The sequence below is a fragment of the Coregonus lavaretus genome, assembly GCF_964263955.1.
Source record: "Coregonus lavaretus genome assembly, contig: HAP1_SCAFFOLD_705, whole genome shotgun sequence".
Taxonomy (NCBI): Eukaryota; Metazoa; Chordata; class Actinopteri; order Salmoniformes; family Salmonidae; genus Coregonus; species Coregonus lavaretus.
The window spans coordinates 52,911-73,183 of NW_028157304.1; the positions used below are offsets into that span (position 1 = coordinate 52,911).

The 20,273-nt window shown below is 44.1% G+C and overlaps 1 protein-coding gene across 1 annotated transcript; it reads left to right on the top strand.

Moving 5' to 3' along the window:
* Nucleotides 1–1,508: 1,508 nt before the first annotated feature.
* On the top strand, nucleotides 1,509–19,035 carry LOC311125552 (interleukin-1 receptor type 1-like; the record flags this gene model as incomplete). The annotated part of the gene is made up of 10 exons (XM_084199586.1): nucleotides 1,509–1,584; nucleotides 6,052–6,304; nucleotides 6,403–6,583; nucleotides 7,728–7,917; nucleotides 11,933–11,995; nucleotides 12,112–12,247; nucleotides 15,466–15,617; nucleotides 15,784–15,927; nucleotides 17,987–18,160; nucleotides 18,459–19,035. 10 exons carry the CDS (start codon nucleotides 1,509–1,511, stop codon nucleotides 18,896–18,898), a joined length of 1,809 nt encoding a protein of 602 aa, XP_084055712.1. The 3' UTR covers nucleotides 18,899–19,035.
* Nucleotides 19,036–20,273: the final 1,238 nt, after the last annotated feature.

The following is a 20,273-nucleotide window of genomic DNA, read 5'->3' on the forward strand; positions in this document are numbered from 1 at the left end:
CACAGTTTTCCTTAACCAATTATGTTTTTTAATGTTAGGCCGACAGACAAGTTCCTTACTTTCTCCCCCTTCAACTTTCCTCCTTTTCTGTTGAATTGTTAGCACATGTCACGGTTGAACACTTACATATTTGTAGTTATAATTAAGCCTACAGAAGTATATGAGTTCCTTAAAAGCCTATGCAAATCATAATGTGATATCCCCAATGGTATAGTAACCACTTTAGTGTAATATGTAAATAATAATGTTCATATTTTTGTATTAGATTATGTGACGTGCAATAATTTTCAAGGAAAATTTGACATTGCAGTCTACAAAATTAACATGATCGACAGGACTGACATTTACTCTCACGGATGGCCAAAAATAACTATCTAAATGCCACACACCTAATAAGCCACACCTCCTGAAAATAAGCTATGGATTACATAAAAAAAGATAGAACTGCTTGGTCAACCCAGAAAGAAAGTGAATAAAAACCCAATGGATGGTTAAATTAACCCATGTTTGGATACTCGGAAAAACCCAACATGTTGGGTTATTCATGCAACCTGTCACATTATGCTGGCTTGCAAAGTGATGTCTAATTCTGATAGAAATCCAGCAACCCACAACCGACAACTTGCATTCAGAATTCCTGCCAGGGTTGGGAAAAGTGAAATATGAGACTACCTAAAACATCTAAACTGGAACAACCTTTTCAGTAACGGCTAAATAAGTCCAAGTAACATATCGGATTAGTTTAGAATATGTATGACATTTATATCTGAGATGCATAACATTAATTAATCAATGTACATGCAAAAACATAGATATATCATTTCTTTTATGTTTTTTAAATCAACCTGAAATAGAGCACGCTGTGAAATATGATTATGATGGGTGTGGTTTTGGTTCAACTCTGGTTATTAACACCAACATTGAGTGTTAATTCAACATTTATTTGTTATGTTCAGAGTGTAGGCCCTTACCATTAGAGCATATGAATTACATATTGTATTGTGTTAAAGAATAAACCATTTATGATAACATTTTTGCTCAGGATATCACTTGGTGAAGTCCCTAGGACTGAAAATGGATGAATGCAACAACCATGTCTCTGTCACTAACAAATACGGTCATGGATAGTACTGTAACTCTACAATTCACTTGAAAGGCAAGGCACTCTGGGAAAAAAATAAGGCTTTACACCAAGCAGTGTGTTAATTGAACACTTTCCAGTGTCTATAGGGGTCCACACTTTCAGTGTTAATTTATAACTCCCAGTCTATAATTTGCTGTGTAGCTCTGGTGTGTGTTTGTGTGGGAAACAGAAATTCAGTTGACAAGTAAGGGATTCAGTGGATGGTCAGAAAGAAGCATGATACGTTTGTGTGTGAGATCATTTCTTTTGCTGAAGATTTTGGATAGTGTGATGTGACCCTTGATTCTGATAGTTTGTTTGAGCCTATTATGGCAATGCCTGACTAAAACTCACAAGTGATTCTGTGTGTCTCTTTGTTTCAGCTATGGATTGGAGTCAGATGTTGCAGCTCTCACTCTTCTCACTCCTCTGTCTCACTGGCAACTCCAAGGCAGTAGGAGGTAAGTAGCATGAACTTTACCCACATAATTCATCAGCCATTAATTAATCAATCAATCAATCAATCATGTTACGAGGACAGCTAGAAGTACAGATTGAATTAAACTGTATGAATTGAACAGCTCTATAGGCAGAAACATGGTCCTTCACTTTGTCATGACTTAACTCTGACCTCTGGTGGGTGTTGATGGAATTAAATCATTTGAAACAGCAGCCCTGAAAATATCTATGTTTCTTGTTGTTCTGAAAGGTTAAGCACACAGCAAATTCTCCAGTTAAAAAAAAACACAGAGTTTTAAAGGTCCTGAACAGTCATTCTGAAAATTACTTTTTCTCTCATGGGTAACTACCAGGAAGTTTAAAAAGTCAGGCTGAGTGGGCGGGGAGCTTATACTCATTAGCTCGCCTTGACTGACAGCTCTTTGAAACACCTATGTCAAGCAACTTGGATGCAGTGAGCAGTGTTGCAGTAAAATCATCTCAAGCATATTTGGTGACACAAAAAGCAACTCAAACAACATTGAAATTGCATCAATGATGTCATTTATATATATATATATCTCCCGTTTGGCATGTCTTTTGTGATGTGTTTCACAGCAGCACTGACGGATGTGTTGACATGACAACTGAGTCAGAGTTTTGAATGACCCTTCTCCCCCTTTTGTTCCATGCTGGCTGAAGACCTCGCTAGCCAGTAACTAGCTAACACCAGACACAGATGAAAGGGGAAACATATAAGAATATTTGCCATAGATTGATAGGGTAAACTTGTAATTATATTTGCTGACACCATTCAGTCACATTTTGGCGCCAGTAGATTAGCTATCTAGATGTATAAACCACGCCCCTCTGACCCGATGTTGGTTAAAAGGCGGTACTTATTTGAGTTAGGTAAGAGAATATCATGTTACAGTACCAGTGGTGTATTAAAATGAGAGTTAAGGTGATGTCACGTTGTCCCCTAAATAATGATTCCAAGTGTTTGACATGGGGGAGGGGACCAGTAACTTTATGATCAAACTTTATCATTGTATAACTTATCATACTTTAGTCATCATACTTTGATCTGGTTTCCTTCAAATATCATCACATTTCATGAAAAACATCATTTTAACTATTCATGACCTTTAAATCAACACTGAAAGTGTTGTCTATGGACCCCATATAAACACTGGAACAGTGTTAAATTAACTTATGGATTAGTGTAAAGCCTTATTCAAATATTTCCCAGAGTGCCTTGCCTTTTGAGTAAATTGTAGAATTATCACCAATGACTATATTTGTTATTGACAGAGACATGGATGATGTATTCATCCATTTTCGGTCCTATGGACTTCACCCAGTATTAGGTGAGATCCTAAGTGAATGTTATCATTAAAAATATATGTTTAACACAATACCACACGTCATTTTGAGGGCCTAGTTTTACCCTTTTTTTGGGGCCTGAAACTCATACATATAACTTTGAACTAAAACCACGTCATTATTATCATATTTCCCAGCAGGCTCTATTGCAGGTTGATATTTCAGAATTGTTTGTTTCAATATCTATGTTTGTGCACATACATTGATTGACTGATTAATCTTGTGCTACACAAAGATAAATGACATACATTTTTATAAACTAATCCAATTAGTTAATTCAAATCAGTTAGTTCCTAATGTTCCTAACCCGGTACTCTGAATGCAGATTTCAGGTGAATAATTATTCCAACTGTTGGATCTCCACCCACTGATTGGATTCCAATAGGAATTACATATCACCTTGCAAGCTAGCATAATGTGACTTGCAGGCCTGATGTGGCTTGTAAACCATGGGTTTCAGGCCCTTGTGTTACACTCTCAGAATAAAAGGTTTACATTTGTGACTAAAGGGATACAAACACTTATTTCTCTTTGTGTAGCATAAGATTAATCAATCAATCAATGCACCTGCACAAATATAGATATTGAAACAAACAATTCTAAAAACAATCATCCTGCGATAGAGCAAGCTGGGAAATATGATTATGATGGGCATGGTTTTAGTTCAAAGTGACGTGTATGAGTTTCAGGCTCCTTTATTTGGTTAAAACTATGCCCACAAAATAAAGCCTTATGAAATAAATACAGTGCACAACTATTCAGACCCCTTCACCTTTTCCACATTTTGTTACATTACAGCCTTATTCTAAAATTGATTAAATACTAATTGTTCCTCATCAATCTACACAAAATACCCCATAATTACAAAGTGAGAAAACAGGTTTTTAGAAATGTTTACCAAAAAAAATAAACAAGTATTTACATAAATATTCAGACCCTTTGCTATGAGACTCGAAATTGAGCTCAGGTGCATCCTATTTCCATTGATCATCCTTGAGATGTTTCTACAACTTGATTGGAGTCCACCTGTGGTAAATTCAATTGATTGGACATGATTTGGAAAGGCACACACCTGTCCCACAGTTGACAGTGCATGTCAAACCAAGCCATGAGGTCAAAGGAATTGTCCGTTGAGCTCCAAGAAAGGATTGTGTCGAGGCACAGATATGGAGAAGGGTACCAAAACCTTTCTGCAGCATTGAAGGTCCCCAAGAACACAGTGCCCTCCATCATTCTTAAATGGAAGAAGTTTGGAACCACCAAGATTCTTACTATAGCTTGCAGCCTTGCCAAACTGAGCAATCAGGGGAGAAGGTTCTTGGTTAGGGAGGTGACCAAGAACCTGATGGTCACTCTGACAGAGCTCCAGAGGTCCTCTATTGAGATGGGAGAACCTTCCAGAAGGACAACCATCTCTGCAGCACTCCACCAATCAGGCCTTTATGGTAGATAGGCCAGACGGAAGCCACTCCTCAGTAAAAGGCACATGACAGCCCGCTTACGTTTACATTTTACATTTTAGTCATTTAGCAGACGCTCTTAGCCAGAGCGACTTACTGGCCCCCCGTGGGAATCAATCCCACAACCCTGGCGTTGCAAACGCCATGCTCTACCAACTGAGCTACATCCCTGCCGGCCATTCCCTCCGCTACCCTGCACGACGCTGGGCCAATTGTGCGCCGCCCCATGGGTCTCCCGGTCACGGCCGGCTACGACAGAGCCTGGATTCAAACCAGGATCTCTAGTGGCACAGCTAGCACTGCGATGCAGTGCCTTAGACCACTGCGCCACTCGGGAGTTTGCCAAAAGGCACCTAAGGACTCACAGACCAAGAGAAACAAGATTCTCTGGTCTAATGAAACCAAGATTGAACTCTTTGGCCTGAATGCCAAGTGTCCCGTCTGGAGGAAACCAGGCACCACTCATCACCTGGCCAATACCATCCCTACGGTGAAGCATGGTGGTGGCAGCATCTTGATGTGGAAAGGTGAACGGAGCAAAGTACAGAAGAGAGATCCTTGATGAAAACCTGCTCCAGACCTCAGACTGGGGCGTTGGTTCACCTTCCAACAGGACAACGACCCTAAGCACACAGCCAAGACAACGCAGGAGTGGCTTCGGGACAGGCCTCTGAATGTCCTTGAGTGGCCCAGCCAGAGCCCGGACATGAACCCGATCGAACAGCTCTGGAGAGACCTGAAAATAGCTGTGCAGCCCCATGTAACCTTACAGAGCTTGACAGGATCTGCAGAGAGGAATGGGAGAAACTACCCAAATACAGGTGTGCCAAGCTTGTGGCATCATACCCAAGAAGACTCGATGCTGTAATCGCTGCCAAAGGTGCTTCAACAAAGTACTGAGTAAAGGGTCTGAATATTTATGTAAATGTAATATTTCAGTTTTTAATTTTTTATTGATTTGCAAAAAAAATGTAAAACCTGTTTTTGCTTTGTCAATATGGGGTATTGTGTGTATATTGATAAGGAAAAAAACACATTTATTTAAGGCTGTAACGTAACAAATGTGGAACAAGTGAAGGGGTCTGAATACTTTCCGAATGCACTGTATGGCATTGTGTTAAATATATATATATATATTTTATGACAACATACTCATTTAGGATCTCACTTTTTGAAGTCCGTAGGACCAAAAATTGATGAATGCAACAACCATGTCTCTGTCACTTACAAATACAGTGGTGGTAACTCTACAATTTGCTTGAAAGGCAAGGCACTGTGGGAATATTTGAAAAAGGCTTTACACTAATCAGTGTGTTAATTTAACACTGTTCTGGTGTCTATATGGGTCCACAGACTCAACACTTTCAGTATTGATTTAACACCATCAGTGTTCTTAGTTATTATTTGTTTTACTGGATAATTTGTTGTGAAGAGATATATTTTGAAGGGACCATCTCTGTAAAGACTCTGTCTATGCATACTACATGACACGCGTAATAATTGCATAATTTCTTTGCCGTGCATCATTTCTCCAACATGTGTTTTTCTTTAAGAGGTGGCCTCAATAAAAAAGATGGTGGTCCGCAAACAGTCCCTGTGCCGCATGTTTGTCTTTACTTTACTTTATATACTCTTTGTGTGCAGATCTCTGTGAGGACAAAGGACGAGAGGTTGAGCGGGTGTTTTCAGTTTCCGGTGATGCTGCCATGTTAACATCCACCCTGGTGGACCTCAATGTGTTTGACAACGGCAGCATCCCCTATAACATCTCATGGTATGACCCAAGGACTGGGAGAGAGCTGACCAGGGAGACAAGAAAGACTCTGCCGCGGGGAAAGACACTGTGGATTTTTAACATCGCGATGGAGGATGCTGGAAACTATGAGTGTGTTGTGAGGTAGGGGCAATACTTTTGTCTGCTGTGTGTGTGTGTGTGTGTGTGTGTGTGTGTGTGTGTGTGTGCTGTAAATCTTTCCTGTTACCTTTGATAAACAGACTACCCTCCCAGTGCTATAAGAAATCGGCCTTACTGATTGTGAACCACACCAACCCAGAAGAATGCGGTCGACCAGTAAAGGCCTACCAGAACCTGACCAACAAAGCCACCGGTTTTCTGAACTGCCCATTGAGTGACCATATCAGGGAAGTGGACAATTACTCCATTCAGTGGTACAAGGTGAGTCCTATGGGGTAAACAGACAGTGCAGTGCAATGGGAGAGTGTTGAGAGGGAACGCCTGACAGCAGGGGTGGACTGGCCATGCCGGATGGGCTGGTACATTTTTAGCCCAATGGGATTGTCTTTTTTTTATATTTTTTTACATAATTATAATTATCTGGCTAATAACCAAATTAGTTCACCCAAAGTTCACCCAAATTACAAGGACATTGGTTTCCTTACCCTGTAGGCCAGTCTATGGACAAGGTATAACAACAACGTGCTTTGGTTTGGTTTCCCTTGCACTGTTGTCACATGGAAGCGTTTTGGCATTTGTGGCACAAATCTCATTCAAGTCATTTGACCGATATTGGCATTTGTCGCGCATCAGTATGAAAAATGTATGCACTCACTAACTGTAAGTCGCTCTGGATAAGAGCGTCTGCTAAATGACTAAAACGTAAAATGTAATCATGTTCAAATCAATTTGAGATACATTTGGACATGATGTAGTCCCCTGTAGCTCAGTTGGTAGAGCATGGTGCTTGCAACTCCAGGGTTGTGGGTTCGTTCCCCACGGGGGGCCAGTATGAAAATGTATGCACTCACTAACTGTAAGTCACTCTGGATAAGAGCGTCTGCTAAATGACTAAAATGTAAAAAATGTCAATGTAATAATGGGGTCCACAGTGACAAAAATGGGCCTTTTGGGGGCCTCAAGGAAAGAAAATGGGCCAATGTCGGGGCCTCAAGGGAAAAATGGTCTGGTGTGTCAGAAATGCCAGGGCGGATTTCTGGTCCCAGTCTGCCCCTGCCTGACAGTGCTGGAAAGCCTGTTTGAACTCTTTCTTTTCAGTCATTCAGTCTGTCTCTATGTATTCTTAATTTCTGTTTAAAACTATAGGAATGTGGGGTTATTACTACTAGTGACTACATTTGAACAATGTTCCATCAGATACGGTATATACTCTTTACATTGTTCATTGCTCTCACACATTGTACTGCATTGAATTGTTCTGAGAGTAGGTCTTCTAAGGTAAGACATTATCACAACTTATCTGTAATTGTGTATTCATTTTGTTTTATTAGCCATATTCCATTACTATGATATTCCATTCCATTACACTACCTTTCAGTGTGGATTTCTACTTTAAACCTTTCAGGGCTGTGAACCCATTGTGAAAGATGACCCATTGTGGAACAGGTTTAGCTATGTCAATAACAGTGTTACGGAGTTACTCAAAGTAGACGCGGTCATTCCTGAGGACCATGCGTTCTACACCTGCACTATGACCTTTAACTTGGAAGGGCTCAGCGGCAGGATCTCAGAGACCATCAACGGTACGGTGGACGGTGAGTTTTGTTGGCACAGCTCATAAAGGTTGTCCCTAACCACAGATTATTAACATATACCCCCAATCCTTACCACAGCCATTACAGAGATACAGTGCTTTCAGAAAGTATTCACACCCGTTGACTTTCCCCACATCTTGTTGTGTTACATAGCGGGATTAAAAGGGATTTAATAGTCATTTTTTGTTAACAATCTACACAAAATACCCTGTAATGTCAAAGTGTAAGAAAAAGTCTAACATTAAAAAAAGAAAAAAATTGAAAAATAGAACACTAATATATCTGATTACATAAGTATTCAACTCCCTGAGTCAATATATGTTAGAATCACCTTTGGCAGAGATTACAGCTGTGAGTATTTCTGGGTAAGTGTCTAAGAGCTTTCCACACCTGGATTGTGCAACATTTCCCCATTATTCTTTTCAAAATTCTTCAAGGTCTGTCAAGTTGGTTGTTGATCATTGCTAGACAACCATTTTCAGGTCTTGCCATAGATTTTCAAGCAGATTTAAGTCTAAACTGTAACTCGGCCACTCAGGAACATTCACTGTATTCTTCGTAAGCAACTTCAGTGTAGATTTGGCCTTGTGTTTAAGGTTATTGACCTGCTGAATGGTGAATTCATCTCCCAGTGCCTGGTGGAAAGCAGACGGAACCAGGTTTTCCTCCCTGGTCTTCGTGGTTGAATCTGTGTTTGAAATTCACTGCTTGACTTAGGGACCTTACATATAATTGTACTGTATGTGTGGGGTACAGACATGAGGTAGTCATTCAAAAATCATTTGAAACACTGTTATTGCACACAGAGTGTCACGATCGTCAAAAGGAGCGGACCAAGGCGCAGCGTGGAATGCGAACATACTTTATTTATATTCACCACACGAACAAAAACAACAAAACGATACGTGAAGTCCTTGGTAACAAACACAAACCAACACGGAACAAGATCCCACAAAACACAACTGCCAAACGGCTGCCTAAGTATGGTTCCCAATCAGAGACAACAAGCAACAGCTGATTCTCATTGCCTCTGATTGAGAACCACCCCGGCCAACACAGAAACACATGAACTAGATACTGAAACAATGAACACAAAACATAGACTCTACACACCCTGGCTCAACATAAAAGAGTCCCTAGAGCCAGGGCGTGACACAGAGTGAGTCCATGCAACTTATAATGTGACTTGTTAATGTCACACCCTGGCTCTGGGACTCTATATGTTGAGCCAGGGTGTGTTCTTTCTGTTGTGTTTATTTCTATGTTGGCCAGAGTGACTCCCAATCAGAGGCAACGAGTGTCAGCTGTCGTTGGTTGTCTCTGATTGGGATCCATATTTAAACTGTCTGTTTTCCATTTGTGTTTGTGGGTTTTTGTTCCGTGTTGGTCATTGTTACCGTGGACTTCACGAGTCATTTCTTGTTTTGTTTATTGTGGTCTATTATCACTAAAGATAATAAAGTTGAACCATGTTCGTTCATCACGCTGCGCCTTGGTCTATTCCTTACGACGAACGTGACAGAAAAACCCACCAAGTAAGGACCAAGCAGCGTGTCCCGGGGCAGAACTTGGACTGGACATGGGAGGAAGCGCCGGGAGAGGCCCTGGCGAAAGAGGAGCAGCGGCGTCAGCAGTGTCAACGTCGGACAGGCGAGAGGCAACCCCAGAAAATTTTTAGGGGGGGCACACGGCATGGACGATGGGGCTGACGGAGGCAGAAGAGGGGCGGATTCAGAAGGCCACCAGGTTACGGGTACACCGCCCTGTACGTCCTGTGCAGATGCCTCACACAGAGTGTGTGAGGGTAGGCATTCAGCCAGGACGGGTTGTGGCCGCCCTTCACTCCAGGTCTCCTATCCGTCTCCACAGCCCGGTTCGGCCTGTCCCTGCTCCACACACCAAGCCTACGGTGTGCGTCGCCAGCCCAGTCCGGCCTGTCCCTGCTCCACGCACCAAGCCTACGGTGTGCGTCGCCAGCCCAGTCCGGCCTGTCCCTGCTCCACGCACCAAGCCTACGGTGTGCGTCGTCAGCCCGGCCCGGCCTGTTCCTGCCACTCGCACCAAGTCTATGGTGCGCGTCGCCAGCCCGGCCCGGCCTGTCCCTGCTCCACGCACCAAGCCTATGGTGCGCATCGTCAGCCCGGCCCGGCCTGTTCCTGCCACTCGCACCAAGTCTACGGTGCGCGTCGCCAGCCCGGCCCGGCCTGTTCCTGCCACTCGCACCAAGTCTACGGTGTGCGTCGCCAGCCCGGCCCGGCCTGTTCCTGCCACTCGCACCAAGTCTACGGTGCGCATCGCCAGCCCGGCCCTGCCTGTTCCTGCCCCTCGCACCAAGCCTACGGTGCGAGTCGTCAGCCTGGTCCAGCCCGTTCCTGCTACTCGCACCAAGCCAGGGGTGCGAGTCGTCAGCCTGGTCCAGCCCGTTCCTGCCACTCGCACCAAGCCAGGGGTGCGAGTCGTCAGCCTGGTCCAGCCCGTTCCTGCCACTCGCACCAAGCCAGGGGTGCGAGTCGTCAGCCTGGTCCAGCCCGTTCCTGCTACTCGCACCAAGCCAGGGGTGCAAGTCGTCAGCCTGGTAAGGCCCGTCGCTGCTCCACGCACCAAGCCAGGGGTGCGAGTCGTCAGTCCGGTGAGGCCCGTTCCGGCTCCACGCACCAAGCCAGGGGTGCGCATCGTCAGCCCGGTCCGGTCCGTTCCGGCTCCACGCACCAAGCCAGGGGTGCGTATCGTCAGCCCGGTCCGGCCCGTCGCTGCTCCACGCACCAAGCCAGGGGTGCGAGTCGTTAGTCCGGTGAGGCCCGTTCCGGCTCCACGCACCAAGCCAGGGGTGTGCATCGTCAGCCCGGTCCGGTCCGTTCCGGCTCCACGCACCAAGCCAGGGGTGCGTATCGTCAGCCTGATCCGGCCCGTTGCTGCTCCACGCACCAAGCCAGGGGTGCGCATCGTCAGCCCGGTCCGGTCAGTTCCTGCCTCACGCACCAAGACAGGGGTGCGCGTCGTCAGTCCGGCACAACCCGTGCCTGGGTCATCGGTGCCAAATCAGGTACCGCTCAACTGCTCCACAACGGAGCTGAAGCTAGCCGCTCCTGCTACGTCCAGGTCAGTTCCAGCCAGCGGGGCCAGACCGGACCAGGGGCGCTATGGGGGGTTTATTGGAGGGTGGTGGGCAAGCCCGGAGCCAGAACCGCCGCCGAGGAGGAATGCCCACCCAGCCCTCCCCTGTTTTGCTCTTATTGAGGCGCGGTCGCAGTACTGTCACACCCGGGCTCTGGGACTCTATATGTTGAGCCAGGGTGTGTGTATTCTATGTGTTATATTTCTATGTTGGGGGTTCTAGTTCGTCTGTTTCTATGTTTGCCTGAGTGACTCCCAATCAGAGGCAACGAGTGTCAGCTGTCGTTGGTTGTCTCTGATTGGGAGCCATATTTAAACTGTATGTTTTTCAATTTGTGTTTGTGGGTTTTTGTTCCGTGTCGGTCATTGTTACCGTGGACATCACGAGTCGTTTCTTGTTTTGTTTTTGTTGTCTATTATCACTAAAGATAATAAAGTTAAACATGTTCGTTCATCACGCTGCGCCTTGGTCTATTCCCTACGACGATCGTGACAGTTAAGCAACATTTTACTCCTGAACTTATTTAGGCCTGCCATAACTAAGGCATTGAATACTTCTTGACTCAAGACATTTCATCATTTTTAATTAATTTGTAAACATTTCTAAAAACATTCCACTTTGACATTATGGGGTATTGTGTGTAGGCCATTGATACAAAAATCTAAATTGCATCAATTTCAAATTCAAGCTGTAACACAACAAAACGTGGAAAAAGTCAAGGGGTGTGAATACTTTCTGAAGGCACTGTATATGACCCTGAATCAGAGGTTATGAGTTCATAAAGGCTGCTTTGAAACTTTGCTCTTTGAGAGCTTAGAAAGGGTTGTTTTCTATAGGGTCAGGTGACTGAATATTTCTGTGTCTTTCTATGATGTTTATGAATCATTGTCATAATTTCAGTGCAGTATTGCCTGGAGCCCAAAGTGGTTGAACCTGCCAATGAGATCATCAAAGCAGATTTGGGTGAGTAAACCATTAGAGAACGTGTGTGTGTGTGTGTGTGTGTGCGCGTGCGTGCGTGAGTTTATTATTTATTTTCATTCATGATCCAAATAAAGAATTCAATGTTTGCCCCCTAGGTTCTTCCTTCAGTAAGATGTGTCGGGTGTTTGTGGAGAGTGTGGGGAATGAATGTTTTACGGATTTGAATTGGATAGCTAGAGAAAACTCAATTTCCAAAATTGTCTCAGAGCGCGTCTTTCAGGAATCACAAAGGTAGGTTGAGACAACACAACAGTATCACAATACACACTGTAAGAATTATACAAATGTGTTGCTTTTTAACCATTTTCATGTAGACTTGATTGTGTGTTTTGGATCATTGTCTTGCTGCATGACCCAGCTGCGCTTCAGCTTCAGCTCACAGACGGATGGCATGACATTCTCCTGTAGAATTCTCTGATACAGAGCAGAATTCATGGTTCCTTCTATTAAGTCAAGTCGTCCAGGTCCTGAGGCAGCAAAGCATCCCCAAACCATCACAATACCACCACCATGCTTGACTTACAGTATGAGGTTCTTACTGTGTAATGCAGTGTTTGCTTTTCGCCAGACATAATGGGACCCATCTCATCCAAAAAGTTGACTCAAGTTTGCCAAAAAGCACCTGAATCATCAAGACTATTTGAAGAATGTTCTATGAACAGATGAGTCAAAAGTATAACTTTTTGGACAACATGGGTCCCATTACGTTCTACAGGAGAATGTAAGGCCATCTGTCTGTGAGCTGAAGCTGAAGCACAGCTGGGTCATGCAGCAAGACAATGAACCAAAACACATATTCAAGTTTACTTGAAAATGGTTAAAAAGCAACACATTTGAAGTTTTTTAATTTACTAGTCAAAGTCCAGACCTAATTCCAATTGAGATGTTGTGGTAGGACTTGAAACTAGCAGTTCATGCTTGAAAACCCAAAAATGTTGCATGCAAGAGTGGGCCAAATTCCTCCACAGTGATGTGAGAGACTGATCAACAACTACAGGAAGCATTTGGTTGCAGTCATTGCAGCTAAAGGTGGCACAACCAGTTATTGAGTGTAAGGGGGCAGTTACTTTTTCACACTTGCATAACTTTGTTAATTAAATAAATAAAATAAGTATAATTTTTGGGTTTGTTATTTGTACACTCAGGTTCCTTTATCTAATATTAGGTTTTGGTTGAAGATCTGATAACATTCAGTATAAAAAATATGCAAAAATAGAGAAAATCAGAAAGGAGAAAATACTTTTTCACAGCACTGTATATGCCTGTATTCTGTGTCATCCAGATGGATGTTCTACTGTATAGTATCTAAACTGTTGGTATCGTATCAGGTATACCACTGAGATTAAGATAGGCTCCATATACCTTAATACATAGTGCTTGCTTTGAAACTTTGGAACTTCACAAAATCAAATCAAATCACATTTTATTTGTCACATGCGTCGAATACAACAGGTGTAGACCTTACCGTGAAATGCTTACTTACAAGCCCTTAACCAACAATGCAGTTCAAGAAATAGAGTTAAGAAAATATTTACTAAATAAAATAAAGTAAAAAATCAAATAAAAAGTAACAATAAAATAACAATAACGAGGCTAAATACAGGGTGTACCGGTACCAGGTCAATCAGCGGGGGTACAGGTTAGTCGAAGTAATTTGTACATGTAGGTAGGGGTAAAGTGACTATGCATAGATAATAAACAGCGAGTAGCAGCAGTGTAAAAACAAAGGGAGGGCGGGGTGTCAATGTAGATAGTCCAGGTGGCCATTTGATTAATGTTGACACAAAGGAACTTGAAACTCTCGACCAGCTCCACTACAGCCCTATCGATGTGAATAGGAGCGTGTTTGGCCCTCCTTTTCCTGTAGTCCACAATAGCTCCTTTGTCTTGATCACGTTGAGGGAGAGGTTGTTGTCCTGGCACCACACTGCCAGGTCTCTGACCTCCTCCCTTTAGGCTGTCTCATCGTTGTCGGTGATCAGGCCTACCACTGTTGTGTCGTCAGCAAACTTAATGATGGTGTTGGAGTCGTGCTTGGCCACGCAGTCATGGGTGAACAGGGAGTACAGGAGGGGACTAAGCATGCACCCCTGAGGGGCCCCAGTGTTGAGGATCAGCTTGGCAGATGTGTTGTTGCCTACCCTTACCACCTGGGGGCGGCCCGTCAGGAAGTCCAAGATCCAGTTGCAGAGGGAGGTGTTTAGTCCCAGGGTCCTTAGCTTAGTGATGAACTTTGTAGGCACTATGGTGTTGAACGCTGAACTGTAGTCAATGAACAGCATTCTCACATAGGTGTTCCTTTTGTCCAGGTGGGAAAGGGCAGTGTGGAGTGCGATTGAGATTGCGTCATCTGTTGATCCATGGGGGCGGTATGCAAATTGGAGTGGGTCTAGGGTTTCCGGGATGATGGTCTTGATGTGAGCCATGACCAGCCTTTCAAAGAACTTCATGGCTACCGACGTGCTACGCGACGGTAGTCATTTAGGCAGGTTACCTTCGCTTTTCTGGGCACAGGGACTATGGTGGTCTGCTTGAAACATGTAGGTGTTACAGGCTTGCTCAGGGAAAGGTTGAAAATGTCAGTGAAGACACTTGCCAGTTTGTCCATGCAGGATCTTGTCCAAAGCAGGAATCAGCAGGATAGAATTATGGTCAGATTTGCCAAATGGAGGGCGAAGGAGAGCTTTGTATGCGTCACTGTGTGTGGAGTAAAAGTGGTCTAGGGTTTTTTTTCCCTCTGGTTGCAGATGTGATATGCTGGTAGAAATGAGGTAAAATGGATTTAAGTTTGCCTGCATTAAAGTTCCTGGCCACTAGGAGCGCCGCTTCTGTCCTGCCGATGCACGGAAATCCAGCCAACTGTATATTATCCGTGTCGTCGTTCAGCCACGACTTGGTGAAACATAAGCTATTACAGTTTTAATGTCCCGTTGGTAGGATAGTCTAGAACGGAGCTCATCCAGTTTATTCTCCAGTGATTGCACGTTGGCCAATAGAACGGATGGTAGAGGCGGGTTCCCCACTCGCCGAAAAATTCTCACAAGGCACCCGATCTCCGCCCCCTGTACCTCTGTCTTTTCTTCACACGAATGACGGGATTTGGGCCTGGTCTCGGAGAAACAGTATATCCCTTCTGTAAGACTCATTAAATAAAAAAATCTTTGTGCAGTTCGAAGTGAATAATCACTGTTCTGATATCCAGAAACTATTTTCGGTCATAAGAGACGGTAGCAGCAACATTATGTACAAAAAAGGTTACAAACAATGGAAAAAACCTCACAAAATAGCACAGTTGGTTAGGAGCCTGTAAAACGGCACCCATCCCCTCAGGCGCCAATAACAGTGTATGTTATGTTAACTGTTGCCATGATGGTTTGATTGTGCGTTCACAAGGGGGAACTTGTCTGTCCCCCCCCCCCCCCCCCCCCCCTCCCTCCCCCCCAAACCAGGGAGTGGAGAGAAGAAGCGTTGAAGGGTGTATGGTTGGAGCGTCATTTGAATTTCTTGATGGTGGAAGAGGAAGACTTTTACATCAACTACACGTGTTTGGTTTCCAGTGACAGAGGCATTTCTTTAGCCGTCTTCATACTACAGCCTACAGGTTAGACAATACTGTCTGGAGGATAACATAAAGGTGTTTCAAAAGAGATCACACACATATTATCCTGTCCCTTTACCCTTGTTTTGATAGTGTATTATAACAACTGCAACCTCACCACTTTTGAAAAAACTGTTATAAATGCTATCTTCTCTCTTTTTCTGCACAGATCCAAACTATCTGCTCCCTATTAGGGTACTACTGACCAGTCTGGTATTGGTGTTTACTGTTAGTGTTGTTATTTACCATCGCTTCAAGATCGACATCGTGCTGTCGCTCAGGAGGATGTTCCCGCTTCTCTACACAAACACAGGTACGCAATGAGAGACACTTTACCGCACATATACTGCGCAAGCACACTCATGGAAACATTAATAGAAACATGCCTGAGCGCGCACACGCAGACATGCACACACTCATGCACACACACACTATCTGCAGACTCATTGCATACTGTGCTTTCATGAAATGGAAACTCGCACTAACATAAATATACATTCCTACACCAGATACAGACAGAAATGCACATACAGCATGTCTCCCCACAAACCCCCGGGCCCACACTTAAACCCACACACACACGCATGTTGCATTGCTTGTGTTAGGTTCTGAACAAACTGAGTAAAAACTCAAACGGACAACTAGAAAAAGCTCAAACAAAGTTTATTCACCCACTGGGTCATACAGCTGCAAAGACAAAGATGTTTACACAATCACATATATTTATACCTTCCTACTAGGCGGAGTCAACCCCTTGCATATTTAGACAGCCAATACATCTCTGTTGCTAGTCAGGAACGTATTTGGTTCCTCTCATTGGTGTAGCCTCCTGCTAGAACCTTCATGGGCATGGAAATATACAGTTGAAGTTGGAAGTTTACATACAGTCATTAAAACTTGTTTTTCAACCACTCCACAAATTTCTTTTTAACAAACTATAGTTTTGGCAAGTCGGTTAGGACATCTACTTTGTGCATGACACAAGTAATTTTTCCAACAATTGTTTACAGACAGATTATTTCACATATAATTCACAGCAATTCCAGTGGGTCAGAAGTCTACATACACTAAGTTGACTGTGCCTTTAAAGTTGGCTTGCAAGCTGAAGAACACCATCCCAACTGTGAAGCACGGGGGTGGCAGCATCATGCTGTGAGGGTGCTTTGCTGCAGGAGGGACTGGTGCACTTCACAAAGTAGATAGCATCATGAGGAAGGAAAATTATGTGGATGTATTGAAGCAACATCTTAAGACATCAGTCAGGAAGTTTAAGCTTGGTCGCAAATGGGTCTTCCAAATGGACAATGACCCCAAGCATACTTCCAAAGTTGTGGCAAAATGGCTTAAGGACAACAACGTCAAGGTATTGGAGTGGCCACCACAAAGCCCTGACCTCAATCCTATAGAACATTATGGGCAGAACTGAAAAAGCGTGTGCGAGCAAGGAGGCCTCTTACACCAGCTCTGTCAGGAGGAATGGACCAAAAGTCATCCAACTTATTGTGGGAAGCTTGTGGAAGGCTACCCGAAACGTTTGACCCAAGTTAAACAATTTAAAGGCAATGCTACCAAATACTAATTGAGTGTATGTAAACTTCTGACCCACTGGGAATGTGATGAAATAAATAAAAGCTGAATAAATCATTCTCTTTACTATTATTCTGACATTTCACATTCTTAAAATAAAGTGGTGATCCTAACTGACCTAAGACAGGGAATTTTTACTAGGATTAAATGTCAGGAATTGTGAAAAACTGAGTTTAAATGTATTTGGCTAAGGGGTATGTAAACTTCCGACTTCAACTGTATGTGTGTGACAGGACTGACTGTTCCTCCTCACTTCATCTGACCTGACCTCGGGCCGAATTCCTCACTCCTCCCTACTCCACGGCTGTCCTACCTTAGCAGTGACTGAAACCAGACTGTTGCCCTTTGCCTCTCTCCATAGGGTACATGAGATTTAAGAATAACATTTTCCAACAGAATGTAAGCTCTGCACTCCCCTTTCTCACTCAGTAACTTTCCATACACCCGGTTCTAATATGGTAACATGAATAAGTATATTCCAAGCTAGAATCCAACACTTGTTTCCCACTCCCCACCTGACCACAAGTAAAATCAGTAGCAAGTGTAGCAATGTATTGTAGCACATCCCACAGCTATGCAAGCACAGCATTTTCCATGACTCAGAGGAAACAGAGAGGAAGTTTGATACAAGGCACTAAATAGGCCATGTAACCATAAAACACAAGCAACTATGGTGTCATAAATAACCAAGCCTCCTCTGTTAGGCAGGTTTGTGGAGGCTTTTGCTCTAGCCCAGCACTAACACATCTATTTTGTTTTACCTGTCCCTATCCTGCATGTGGCAGACTCTGATGGGAAGTTGTATGATGCGTACGTGGCATACCCCCGTCTGTTTGGGGATGGGGGCGGAGCCTGTGGGGAGGCAGAGATGTTTGCCCTCCACATGTTGCCCCAGGTTCTGGAGGGGAGGTGTGGCTACAGGCTGTTCATACTGGGCCGGGACAGCCTACCAGGGGAAGGTATGACATCTCAGCTCGACCCTGAGGCTCCAGGTTCCAGAGGACTAAGTTAGCCTTGGCATTAGTACATAAGTAGCATGATGATGAAATATGTGAAACCTTTCTGAAATCATAAAGACCTTCAGAAACCATTTAAATGGTAGAACAATGTTTTAATAACAATTTTCCCTACTCCCTGACCCCCTCTTCTCCTCCCTCCTCCCTTTCCCCCTCTTCTCCTCCCTCCTCTCTCCTCCCTTTCCCCCTCTTCTCCTCCCTCCTCCCTTTCCCCCTCTTCTCCTCCCTCCTCCCTCTCTAGCCATAGTAGATGCAGTGGAGGAGAGCATGCTGGCAAGCCGGCGTCTCCTCCTGGTCTACTCTGGCTCTACGTTCTGCAGTGGAAGCCACAGTGACAGCAGCAGTGGTGTCCTGGAGGCCTGGCAGAGCTTCGAGAGGCAGACGGCCATGCACCGTGCCCTGTTGGAGGGCTCCCTTAAGGTGGTCCTTGTGGAGCTGGAGGAGGTCTCCCCCACACAGCTGACCCTCTTCCCCGAGTCGGTGCGCCACCTCCGGGAGCGCCAGGGCGCCGTCTGCTGGTGGAAGAGTAGCAGAGGGTTGAGGTGTGGGAGGTGGGGAGAAGAGGAGAAGAGAGGGGAGCTGGCTTCGTCCCCTCTCTCCTCACCCTCTCTTTCCTTGTCCTCACGCTTCTGGAAGGAACTGAGGTATTATATGCCAGTGAGGGGCACGAGGACGAGGTGACCAGAGAAGAACAGCCTGATGAAGTTGTGATGGGATGGATGGGCTTTGGAGAGGACAGTGTTAGACATAACGAGGAAATCTGTTGAATGAAAGGACTTCTGGTACCTGACTCTCTCAACACATTTTCATGAAAAATTATTGAATCCAGTTATTTATGTGTGACTGATACCGGTGTGGAACAGCTGGTCAATCTTAAAGGATTCTGAATGATTACCTTGCTAATAGGATGATTGAATATTATTGTCTTGCTGACAATTCTTTTTTTGTGAGTTTCCTCCTAATACAGGATGTGGTAGGAATCCTAAGGGTCATCATCATCACACCTGTTAATACTTATTTTCTATAACTTTGTGTGAAATCTATTTCTTATTGCAACGGCAAGTAAAATATGCCCTTTGTGTTTTATAGCAACGCAAGGTGTTTAATGTGAATGATGTTTTGCTTACAGCTAATGTTTTTTATACTGTCTATGTTTTCATGTTTTCTATTGTTTTCTAAAAATACATTTTAATCTATTTTAGAATAAGGCTGTAATGTAACGAAATGTGGAAAAAGTCAAGTGATCTGAATACTTTACGAATGTACTGTATGTCATGAGGTCCACCTGGCTACCACAACACACTGTCTTCAGTTGCCACGAAGTTGGAAGCACAGAATCATCTAGAATGTCAATGTATGCTTTAGCGTTAAGATTTCTCTTCACTGGAACTAAGGGGCCTAGCCCGAATCATGAAAAACAGCCCCAGAATATTATTCCTCCTCCACCAAACTTTACAGTTGGACACTATGCATTGGGGCAGGTAGCGTTCGTCTGTCGGACTGCCAGATGGTGAAGCGTGACACATCACTCCAGAGAACACAATTCCACTGCTTCAGAGTCTAATGGAGGTGAGCTTTACACCACTCCAGCCGACTCTTGAAGGTAACAGCGCTCACTGTTGCCCCTAGTGGCCGGTTTCCACGTCATCTCCTGATGTCCTCAGACATGGAGGGACGTCAAATACTGACTTGTATGACGGGTGACCAGGCCGGATTTATCACCACCTTCAAGAAAAGTAACTTTGAATATGTCAAGATAAGAGAATATTCTGCGTCATTACCGCAACGACTATAACTCATCTGGAATTGCTTCTATTTAAAAGAATACGTCTCAACATGTTGTGTTTGGAATTCATAAATTGATAACTGATCATATTAACCAAGTAAATTTGTTTTGTATCTCTCCATGTACGTTATCATTAAACTCACTTACTGCACCTGTTTCCTGACTCCCTGCGTCTCCGTTACGGAATACTGCCTCTACAAATGGAAGCAGCAGGTAATCAAGACATCTCCCAGATGGTAGGTGAACAGGGACGCCTACTTTGCAAACACC